We start from the raw sequence: 12,499 nt of genomic DNA on the forward strand, positions 1-12,499 counted from the left end.
TTGCATTTGTGAACAGTCTATGTAATAACCCAGTGTTTATGCATCTGAGTAAACAGTATGGTATATGATGTTGAAAAGTTTGTTTTACTGAGAGAGGTTTTGTACACAATCTCTATCAAATTTTGCACAATGATTTTTTTTTTTTTTTTAATTTCATTTGTTGGATCAAGTCTAGTGGGTATCACAGTGAATATGAATGAACTGCACTTCTGGGCCATAAAAAGGACTTTTAGCCCTTTTTATCTTCCTTTTTTTTTTCATACTCATTTAAACCTGGAGCATTGAGAATTTCCTGTAGTGTTTATAAATAAATTAGAGATCCAGAAATGTAAAAATCTGAAAAATCAAGATACAAGATTTCCATTGGTTTCCAGTTTCTGCCCAAAAGCATAAAAATGTGATTGTGTGTGTATATATGTGTGTTTATGTATGTAAGCATGTTGGCGAGTGTTGTTGAATTCATGTGAAGTGTGAGGAGTCTAAGGATTGACTGGCAGAGCTGTTAGTGGTCATGGCCTCTGGGTTTGGGAAGCCAGAACATGTTTGTTGTAGTGTTTAGTTTTACAACCAATTGGTTGGTGCGTTTATGGTAGAGTTCTTTTCAGGGTTGAGGTTTAGACTTGAAGGTTGTGTTGTTTGAGGGGACTGGATGTCTGGCTGGGTGGCGGGTTGGTCTGGTGTTCTAGGTGGGGAACCATGGCTGTTAAAAGGGGAGTGAAGTTCCAAAAGGGGTGAATTCTTGCTGGTGTTTGGGGGTGAACTCCTGGCTGTCTAAAAACGGGTGATGTCCTGGGTGTCTGAAGAGGGGTGATGTCCAGGCTGTGGGGTGAAGTCCTGGGTGTCTGAAGAGGGGTGATGTCCTGGCTGTCTGAAGAGGGTGATGTTCAACCTGCCTGAAAGATGAGGTCTTGGGTGTCTGAAGAGGGGTGATGTCCTGGGTGTCTGAAGAGGGGTGATGTCCAGACTGTCTGAAGAGGGGTGATATCCAGATGTCTGAAGGGTGATGTCCAGGCTTTCTGAAGGGTGAGGTTCTGGGTGTCTGAAGAGGAGTAATGTCCAGACTTTCTGAAGGGTGAGGTTCTGGCTGTCTGAAGAGGGGTGAAGTCCTGGGTGTCTGAAGAGGGGTGATGTCCAGGCTTTCTGAAGGGTGAGGTTCTGGCTGTCTGAAGAGGGGTGAAGTCCTGGGTGTCTGAAGAGGGGTGATGTCCAGGCTTTCTGAAGGGTGATGTCCTGGCTGTCTGAAGAGGGGTGAAGTCTTGGGTGTCTGAAGAGGGGTGATGTCCAGGCTGTGTGAAGGGTGTTGTTGTCCAGACTGGTTTACAAGGGTGAAGTACTGACTGTCCTGGCATTCCAAGACTGAAGTCCTGTTTGTCTAAGGGATGAAGTCTGGCTGTTCTGGCCTTGGGGTGACGTCCTGGCCGTTTTTGTGGGTGCAGTATTGGTTTCCTTTGGGTATGCAGTCCATCTGGTCTTGTGTCCTGGTTGTCCATTGTGGGTTATGTCCTGGTTCCATAGACAGACTTTTCATACGGGTCATGGGTTGTACCTTTTATACTGGTTCCAGTTAACTTTGTGATGTTCTGTCATGGTATTCTTAGTTCCCTCTCCTCTTCTCTGGTAATGTGTGCAGGTCTTTGCATCCAAACTTCAAAACTGATGTAAATGCCAGTACTTCAGCAATGGGCAGACCCTTTGTGAGTGTGATAGATGCAGTGCATGCATGTTCAGCACTACTTGATTTTGCTTTTTTCCATGCCTACACATATCAGGGGGGCAAAGGGGAGGTTACCTACTTTCGGGAGGTTATCGACCGTAGCTACTTTCGTTTTCTCCGCATAGGCGGATAGTAGTTTGCATAGGACAGGAATGTCGGACCCCTGCTGGAGTCTGTACTAGTGGGTCAGTTAAGTATGTGTATTTAAATTTGCTTTTTTCCATGCCTACACATATCCTTTTTTCTTTTAGGGGGTGATGTTTTTTTTGTTTTTGTTTTGTTTTTAAATTGAATTGGCAGTGGGATATATGCATGTTCAGCACTACTTGAATTTGCTTTTTTTTTTCTCCCATGCCTCACACATCTTTTTTCTTTTGGATGGTGGTGTTTTTTTGTTTTTAATCGAATCAGCACTGGGAAGTGCCCAAATATATATGCAGTTACTGAAACACTAATGTACACTTGCAGACTGATGAGGGTCAAAGTAGAAAGCCATTCTAACAAGAAAGGACCAAAAAAACATGAATGCATGCGCAATGTGACAAACATGCATGTTGTGGGAGTGTATATGCCAACTGGTGATGATGTATACATGAACTTCCAAGTTCAATTACAATAAAGATTTACAGGGTCTCCTTTGGTGTGTGGCTTATTAGTAATCTATTATCCTAAGTCCCTGTGGATTACTGGCGATAATACTGTGGCAGACAAGCTTGGGTAAAGTTGCGTTTTAGGCAACTTGAATAATGCCACAAATGGTGCAGATGGAAGGATGGGAAAAAAAAGAAAAAGTTAATAATAATTAAGATCTGTTTAACCTTCAAACCGATTCTTTGCCAAAGGCATGCACATATGTTCTCTTAGAACTGGCTGTACGTATGTAAATTCTTTGTCAGATTTCCTAAACCAGAGCATCAACTCCAAAGACTGTTTATGAAACTGGAGGTGATTTGGAGGGGAAAGTTGCAGTTTATCTACGTGCAAAACTTAGTTCATTCTGTGCATTCACTGATTTATTAATATCTTTTTGCACACTCACCCATTTTGTACTGAACTTTGAAGGATATTCTACAATACACTGATGGTATACAAAAACATTTTTAAAACATACATATAACACAGACTTTTGTTCAGTCATGTGATAACTCCACGTGAAATGTTATTTATTCCTGTCTAATAAAAGGATCAAGATGCAGAATTTGGCCAGGCTCACAGAGATGCCAACCCCTGTCAAGAGTTTGTAGGAACAGTCAGGAAATTTGGTAGGAACACTCAGGCACTGAACTACATCAGCAAATGTATACTTATTTCTGCAAAGCATACTAACACTTAAGCCTTCCTGCAACATGGTTTAACTGCTACCGGAGGCTGTTTGTAATTGTTACATAAGGTCAGTTTTCCAAAGACCAGTCTCTTCTTATTGGTGCTCTGATTATATTTCTCAGGTCACCTGAGAGAGGTATACTGTAGTAAGTGTCAGTCAATGTCCTGATGCATTCTTGAGATTTTTCCTATGTCCAGGCTGGGAATCCATAGTTTAATCCACCGGGCAGACGCTGTTTGACCAAGACGCTATTTGATTCAGACACATTCTCTCTTGTTTGGGCATACAGTTAAGCTGACTGGTCTACTCAATGCTGTTTCAATGTAAAAATGCATGCGGTTAACTGAGCATCATCACATGAGACCAAAGTCAGTGACTGCCCTAGCCTTGTGATGGATTGGTCTAGAGCGTATGGGTAATATTATGACAGGAAAGCATGTGACCATGCTATGCAGTTGAAAATGAACTTCTCGGAACAATTTTTATGTTGGCTTAACGTTGGAACAAACTGCGATCGGGCTTAATAAAATACAGTGAAATTGTAACAGTTGGCATCTCTATGCTTGGTACCCTCCTCTTTATCCAACACCTAATACCAAGAATTCTGTAACAGCAAGTTTTTTCACATATAATATTCACTTTATTTATCAATATGTGACCAATACTGGCCCTGATCAACATCAGCATTATTTAAACCACCTATGCCAAAATAATGAGAGAAAAAATTCGAGAAAGCAAAGCAAATGAATCCAGAACAAACATGGTTTGACACAAAGAATGAAAGAACAAACAAAAGGAGTTCATAAAAAAGGTAATTTCACTATCTTCTGTAGAAAAGCAACTTGGTCTTTGACCAACACACAGAAAACTGAAATATTAATTCCCACACAGAAAAATGAATATAAGTGCCAAGTCTCTAAACTCTCTATTCATTTTTGCTTTTGTGATAAAATACCTTCAAATGGAATTTCAACTTGACTAATAATCATGTTTACTTTTCTCCATTAAAATTTTGGACAATGAAATGCATTTCTCAAAAATTTCAGCCAGACTTATAATAAATTATTAGTCGGCCAAAATTTTACAGAAATTCTTCTGTGTCGGTGACTCATCTGGATAACGAAAACATTGACTGAGAACTGAAACACTGTGTAATCAATTTTAGAAAAATAACTCAAGAAAATTGTGTGGTTGAGGCGTATGTTATCATTCTGACTTTCAAAAAATTATCTGGAAATATTACAATCTGACATCAATAAAATCCTACATGCATGCTCGAAGAACAAGGTATAAATGTCGACCAAGGAACTGGGTATAAAGCTACTCAATGTATTTGTCAATGGTGGCTGTGTGTGTGAGTGAGTGGGGTGGGGAAGAGGGGGCGGAAGTAAACACTACTAAAGTGAAATTCTGTCTACAGACCTGTAACAAAGTTCCCAGTTTGACTCGACCTATCCAGTAATACCTACTTAACAGATTTCAACAAGAAAAGAACAAGAACACAAGCATCAATGACAACTCGTCAATAGTATACCTTAACCAAACCTCCATGACAACTGTTCAATACTACATCCTAACAAAACTCCTTACAACTTATAAATCAAAAAAGCAAGCTTGGAAAACAGTCTCCATATTCAACAACCATTGAATCAGTCACTGGAAGATGATGATGAAGACGACGACGATGACGACGCCCGTTTGGTTCGCTTCTTCTCTGGACTGGCGTCACTGCTGCTGCTGCTGTCGCTGCTGTCAGAAGAGGAGTGCTTGCGAGGTCGTTTGGTGGCCACACCCTCTGGTTTCTGGGCCCCTCGTCTGGAACATTATCACAATGCTTACCATGCTTTTCTCATCACTCTGAACGGGACTGAAATAAATCAGTTTCAGTTTCTCAAGGAGACGTCAGTGCATTTGGACAAACCATGTATGTTACCCACATCTGCTATGCAAATGCCTAGCTGCAGCATTACCCAACACACTTTGGCCTTGAGTACATGCATTTGTGTACCTATCAGATTAGATTTCTTCAACAGATTTTTGCCAGAAGACAACACTTGCTTTGCCATGGGTTCCTTTTCAGTAAACCAAGTGCGTGCTGCACACAGGATCTCAGTTTAGCATCTCATCCGAAATACTGGACACTCCAATTTTTCCAATCAAACTTAGGAGAATTGAAAGGGCAAGACCAGGATTCAAGCCAGGACCCTCGCCGACACTGTACTGGCAGAGAAGCATCTTAATCAATCTACTACTTTCCTCCTCAATTCAATCAATGATACTAATTAACAGGTTCCCACAGATGTTACCAAACTAAATTCCATATCTTTTCATGACCAAACTGAAAATTTACTATACCAACTGCAAAGAAAAACTTTAAAAAGTTGTTTGCTTAAAACCTCTGAACTGAAAAAGATTTGCGGATATCCTTGTAATGTTTAATTTTCATCACTTTTTCTTTTTTTTCAATTTGTAGCTCTTTGCTGACTGCTCTTTTAATTTTATTTTATTCAATGCATTAAGCTCTTTGTCGCATAATACTGGTCAAAGGTTTTATTATCAAAATTCTCAAACTTTGCCAGACTCTGAAGAAAAGAAGGGCAAAACATTTTTCAAAAACTTTTCTAGCCCTGGAAATTGTACATCATTTTACCAGGAGTTTTCCAGATTTCCATGACTCCGTTTGAACCCGGCTCTGTGTATACGAACTGAAGCAGACTTTAACCTCTGTTGCTTCATTTTACACTTGGATTGAGACATTAGAAGAGGGCCTCAAAATCAAAGTGATGTATGTACTTTTTGTTTTTAAGATTTGAGGTTTGCAAACCCAACTTCAAACTTCTTGTTATCATCATGTGAATAGCTGTGTCAGATAGCCATTATCTGTATAAAGACTGAATGGATGAACCAAAAACAAGTACCATTCACCCAGCTTTATGAATATTACACAGCTATGAACATTATAAATACTGAATGGATGAACCAAAGAAAGAAGTACTATTCACCCTGCTTTATAAATACTACAGATCTATGAAAATTATCTGAACGAAGACTGAGTGGATGACCCAAAGAAAAGAAGTACTATTTACCCAGCTATATGAATATTACACAACAATGAAAATTATCTGAACGAAGACTGAATGGATGAACCAAAGAAATGAAGTACTATTAACCCACCTACATGAATATTACACAGCCATAAATATCAGTATGAAGAATGAATGGATTACATCGCCAACACCCCCCAAAAAAAACCGCTATTTACCCAGCCTTCTCTGCGGGAGACTTAGTTCGTGACGACCTGGTGTTGGGAGACTTGGCCTTTTGGACCGACTCTGACCTGGACTTCCGGGCTGGAGCTGGTGACTTGGAGCGTTTCTGTCGGGGAGATTTTGATCGAGATTTCCTCTGCCGAGGAGTTGGAGACTTTGACTTTCTCTGACGAGGTGACTTGGACCTGGACTTCCTCTTTCGTGGTGATTTCGACCTGGACTTCCTCTTTCGTGGCGATTTTGATCGGGACTTCCTCTTTCGCGGTGATTTTGACCGGGACTTTCTCTTGCGTGGTGACTTGGATCTCGACGACTTCCTTGCTCTTGGTGACCTGGATCGAGATCTGCGCCGTGACCTTGACCTTCGAGGACTATCTGACCGCTTGCGACGTGGCGATATCATCCTGGGTGTCACCATCTTGGATCGCCATGACAGCGACCTGAGAGGGGAGAGAGATCTGCGAGGGCGAGGCGACCGTCTTCGGACTGGAGACCGGCGAACGGGAGACCGGCGGGAGCTTCTGTAAGGAGACCTTCGAGGAGACCGCCCACTTCTTCTGGGTGACCTTGAACTCCTTCGACCTGATCTTGACCGTGACCGTTCTGTCCTGGGCCTGTCACGACCCCCAGCGGGGCTCCGCCTCCGGGCTGAAGGGGAACGGGACTTGGACCTGGTGCTGCTGCCTTTCTTCTTGGGCTCCGGGGGGGACTTGGCCTTAGGCTGTGGGGGTGCTGCTTTCTTGGCCCCCTTTTTCACCCCTCTTCCTGAAGACTGGCTGCTGTCACTGCTGGACCCAGAGCTGCTTGAGTCGCTGTCGCTGCTGCTACTGCTGCTGCTGCGAGCTCTTGCCTTCTCTGGTAGGGGGCGGTTTCTTCACCTTATCGCCCCCATCCCTCACTGGGGACAACTTCTTAGTTTCCACCTCCTTCCTCTCTGATGGCTCGTCGTCAGGAGGGGGGACAGGGAGGGGAACAGGGGCAGGGGGTGGCCTTGAGTCCCAACGTGACGGAGCTTTGGGAGCAGCAGGGGGGTCTTCCTTGCCGGCGGTCTTGGCACTCTCCTCTTCTGGAGGCTTGTCGTGGACACTGGTCGTGACCGCAGCCTTCTCCTTGGAATGGGACGGGGAGCGGGAAGAGGAGGAGGAGGAGGAAGACCTGGACCGAGGCGCCCTCTCTACAGGGGCAACTGTCGCCTCGGACAGTGATGGGGCCTGGGTGGTGGGGGGAGGCAGGGGAATCTGGTTGGCCAGATCCACAGGAGGTTCCTGAACATCTCCCCTTGCTGCCTTCTTGGACTTTATGGGGGACTCCGACCCTGACCTTGAGCTGCTGGAACTGGAACGTGAGGAACTGTGGCTGCTGCTGCTGCTGTCGCGTCTGCTGCGTTGGTCGCCTGGTTTGTCCCCTTGGGCAGGAGGTGGGGGAGGGGAGGACTGGGGGGAGTGTGGTTCCAGCACAGGGGCTGATGGCGGGGGCTTGACGCCCTCCACAGGCAGAGGGATGCTGGAGGCACTGGCGCGATTCAGTTCTTCCCTTTTCCTGAGAACACGTCACATTGGTGGTTGTTATCAACACACGTCTGTCTTAAAAACGTAACACATAGATTCACCACTGATATCCCGTGCTTAACACTAACATCTAATGAATGTCAGGGTAAAAAACATTACCAAATAAAACAGACATACTTTACACATGTGAAAGGAAAAGAAAAACAGAAGTACAGTTTGAGACAGCAATATATTCCCTTGCAAAATATCTCTGTAATAATTAACACTTTTGCTTACTTCTCCCCCTTTTGACAGGTGGGCCCCAAAATCTTTTGTCATACAAAACTTTCATTCTTGCTCCAAAAGAATCGCTTTCCAGTTCAGGGTACTTTCATCTTATTTTCTAATTTCAGTCATAAAACCCCTGATCTTTCTTCTTACAAAACATTAGTCATCAGGATGGTGTAAGCACTCTCAGACATGCCATTATTTCTCCTAACCTACTTTTCCAATGTATTTTACCTGGCCATTTCAGCAGCTGCCACAGCAACCTGGTCCAAGGGAGGCAGCGGTGGGGTCTTGATGTGCACAGTGGGGCTGTCCGTCCTCTTTTCCACAGGCACCTGCCATGGATAAAACTACACAGTGAAGGTGAAACATAGGACAAAACTACACAGTGAAATCGAAACACAGGACAAAACTACGCAGTGAAAGTTAATATGGAACAAAACTACACAGTGAAGGTTAAACACTGGGCACCCCCTCAAGCAACAAAACCAAGACCCAAGCCCTGAACAATTTTACCATAAAGGCGCTAGCCAAATACATCTTTTCCACCATACCATGTTGCCACCTTGAACTCTGATAAACATCAACTGGAAACACATACACACTAACAAAGAGCACACTTTTTTATGTTTTACTCAAGATGAAGATGATCTGATGGGTTTTGATGACTTTCCCTATCTATCTATCTATCTATCTATCTATATATATGTTTTCACCAAAAAAAATGGATAATTTGGAGGTTCATCACAGCATCACACCTAGCAATGGTTTCTCGCTTTCCCCACTCGGCTCACACCTCACTGACTCTTAGGGGCACACCAGTAACAAATAAAGATAAAAGCAATAGAACAGAAGAAAGTGCTTACAGCTGCAGGTGGCTTAGGAACAGATTCATCATCGACTTCCATGTCTTCTGGTTCGGGCGGTGGCTGCCACTTCATCCGCTCCTGAAAATCATTCAACACAATATATCCTTGAACTCAACAGTGCAATCAATACATTTCTGCATTCGTTTGTGTGTGTGTGTGTGTGTGAATGTCACTGTGTGTGTATGTGTATATGTGTGTGTGTGTGTGTGTGTCTGCATTTCCAATGTTTAACAGTAGAATGAGCAACTACCACTTTTTATTTGCAATAAGCTTTGAGTGGATCCATGCCAAATCGAAACACAGCAGGAACAGGCAAAGTCAGAATACTGCACTGTCATTTTGGTGCGGTTTCTGAAACAGCCTATATTATGTCAGTAGTCTTTCAGTGCTATTTTGGTGCCCTGTCTATATGGATTTCAGCAAATGCGGAAGTGCTCCAACTGCAGCACTCAGAGGATCACCCTCTTGGGAAAGTCACTTCAGACCTTCATGTAGTCTTATATTTTACATCTTCCTAATAAAAGTGATATTAGATTTTAGACCTACACATAGTAACATTATGTGACACTCTGACATCCTCAGAACAAGTAACTGACAACGATTACAGAAAACCAACTGGACTGTTCAACAAAGATTTGGAAAACAAAAATCATACTCTGGCAATGGCCCGGTTAAAATTGTTGACACTAGCGATGATTTCAGGTCAGAGATGTGGGGACTCCAAACATATGGCAAGTCAGTATGTGATCGACTATTATGTGAACAACACATATGCAAGAAACATTCCCTGACATATCTTCCATCTTCAGATCAAAGAGAGAATTTGCCATCTACTGAAATCACAACTCCCAGTCCAACAACAACCCCTCACCTCCACCACTTTCTTCTCCTTCTTCCGATCGGACTCCGACTCGCTGGACGGTGGTGCCGCCTTCTTCCTGGGGGAGGGGGACCTTGACCTTGAGCTGGACCCAGAGCTGTGGGACGACCTGGAGCTCTTGGACGACGACCTTGACCTCCGACCACCCTCTTTCCCTCCAACCCGGCCATGAGTGGGTGGGGGCTTGACGGGAAGAGGGGTGATGGGTTCCTCCTTATCCAGATTGTACAGGATCTTGGGCTTCTCTGACACAACCTCCGCTGCTCTCTCCATGTTGGGTTTGGTGTTGGTGGAGGTGGGCAGGGGGGAGGTGGATGACCCCTCAGGCAGACTGATGTCTTGCAGGGCCTGTCCTGTCATAAGCACAGGGACTTCTGCTGCTGGGGCCTTGTGCGTCCTGTTACAGACATACATGTATTGAACTGAATTGTATTATGTTTTAGTCACAAAAGATTTCTCTACATGAAATTTAGGCTGCTCTCCCTACATCTCCATAGAGCAGCGCCATACTTTTTTTCCTTCTCCTTTTGCTGTCTGCAAGTGCATGTGTCTTCCTATCATAGTGGATTTTTCTTGAGTTTTGCCAGGGACAGCTCTTTTGTTGGCATGGGTTCTTTCATGTGCACTAAGTGCACGATCTGCACAGTACCTGGTTTATCATCTCATATGAATGACTGGCATCCAGACCACCACAAAGTCTCATGATAAAGAAAATTCTGACTAGTGTGGGATTCAATCCTGCACCCTCAGATTCTCTCTTTAGTGAACAAGTTACCACAAGAAACCACTGCATTGGGAGTCAGTGTACCATGAGGGAGGAGGAGTGGGATAATGTGTGTGTGTGTGTGTGTGGAGGGGGGTGGGGGTGGGGGGCATGGGGATGCTTCAGTTGTCCTGGGGATGTGTGTGTGTGGGGGGGTGGGGGGGGAGGTGCAGGGGGTGGCAAACACATATGAGGTATGTGTTACTGGGAGTTGTAAGTTAGTATGTTCGTGATTATCATCACTGTACAAAGAAGAGGTGGGAAGGAGAAAGTGAATAAGTGACTGAGTGTGTGTATGTATGTGTCTGCATGTGTGTAGGAAGAGGTGGGTAGGTGTATGAAAGATGGAAAACAAAAATCCACACAAAAGGAGGAAAACCACCATTGTTCTTTTCCATTACGTGTACAGTCTAAACCCAAACCGACCCCTGAGCCCTTTTCCCCACTCAGTCCCAAAAGGAAAAGAAAAAGGGGAAACAAAATACAAATAAAAGTTCCAAGATCTCATCATTAATAGTCAACTACTTGTTCTTGACCCCTTCCTCAACCCTGCTCCTTCCAACCCCCAAACCTGATTTTAGTCATTTCCATTGATATCTATAATCTTAATATGTAGACTGATGCTTGAACCTCCTAGAACAGGGAGCTCTTGGTGTTGACAATGAAAGTTAAACATACATAAATATACATGCTTTCAAGTATGACTTACCCCACATTTACACATAAAACACTAACAAACACATGTCAAACAATGACACAAGTTTCCATCACCCAAAAATAATACCTATGTTAGTAGACCTATGAGACAAGACAGTTGAGAAAACTCACTCCTCTGCATTGATGCTGGTGGAAGATTTGATGAACAAAGGTTTCTGGCCAGGCTTCCAGTGGGTGGGGGGAGGGCTCTCTGACTTACGAACCAACGGCACTCTGAAAATATTATGATACACCTTAATGTAACCTCATACAACCATATACCAGAGAGTGACCCAATATACTACAAATGATCTCACACTCTGCTAACAAGACATCCATCTTGATGTAGCCTACAAACCATCTTCTATCTTATTTCACAAGAAATGCACTTTTTTCAGGTAACCTTTGTCACGCGATACCTCTGGTCCTGTCTGACAACTTGTTTGGGATGATCTTCCTTTTGCCACACAACTTCAATCTTTAAGAGCACCAACAGTGAAATAAAATTATATTTGGAATTTTTTATGAAAAAAAAGGGGGAAAAAAGGTCAATCAGGGTGCACCAAAAAATAATGAAGGTAGAATAAGCCAAGACTGCAAAGATAACTCATTGTTTTTCTGTAAGCTCTTTCTGATCTAATTCTGTTGTTGTGACATTATACCAGTGGTTCACAATCAGTTGGAAAAAGCATAGCTTTGTTTATCATTCTCACTCAAACAACCTGCCTCCTTGTACCACTAGTGGATCCACTCAAGTATTCCAGTCTTTATCAAGACACTGCAGCACTAAGTCTTTACCCAAACACCCCAGTCCTTGCCAAACACTGCAGTCCCTACCTCAATGCTCCAGTCCTTGCCACTAAAGTCCTCACCCAAACACTCCAGTCTTTGTCCAAACACTCAAGTAAATTAGCCAAAACACTCCAGTCCTTACCCAAACATCTTCAGTTTCTTCTCCGCAGCAGCACGGCGATGCTGATCTCTGTCAGACTCTGAGTCAGAAGAGCTGGACGACCGGCCCCTCCTACGTTTGTACGGCGGGGTGCGACTGCGACGGGAATCCCGACGAACGGGGCTCCTTCGTCGGAAGGGACTTCCTCCCCGTCGACCACTGTACCCTCCACGTCTAATTGGTGAAAATCGCCGGCGTCGCTCAGGAGATCGCGAACGTCTTCGGTCAGGAGAACGAGAACGTCTTCTATAAATCAT

The 12,499-nt window shown here is 43.8% G+C and overlaps 1 protein-coding gene across 1 annotated transcript in view; it reads right to left on the minus strand.

The window, feature by feature from the left end:
* Positions 1-2,731: 2,731 nt before the first annotated feature.
* Positions 2,732-12,499, minus strand: part of LOC143290443 (uncharacterized) — a 29,549-nt gene continuing 19,781 nt past the window's right edge. The window contains 8 exon segments of the mRNA XM_076599877.1: positions 2,732-4,853; positions 6,301-7,175; positions 7,177-7,846; positions 8,317-8,417; positions 8,949-9,029; positions 9,823-10,228; positions 11,423-11,524; positions 12,225-12,488. Of these exon segments, the coding sequence (XP_076455992.1) occupies positions 4,688-4,853; positions 6,301-7,175; positions 7,177-7,846; positions 8,317-8,417; positions 8,949-9,029; positions 9,823-10,228; positions 11,423-11,524; positions 12,225-12,488 (2,665 nt within the window). The 3' untranslated portion in view covers positions 2,732-4,687.

The sequence above is a fragment of the Babylonia areolata genome, chromosome 15 (genome assembly GCF_041734735.1).
Source record: "Babylonia areolata isolate BAREFJ2019XMU chromosome 15, ASM4173473v1, whole genome shotgun sequence".
NCBI lineage: Eukaryota > Metazoa > Mollusca > Gastropoda > Neogastropoda > Buccinidae > Babylonia > Babylonia areolata.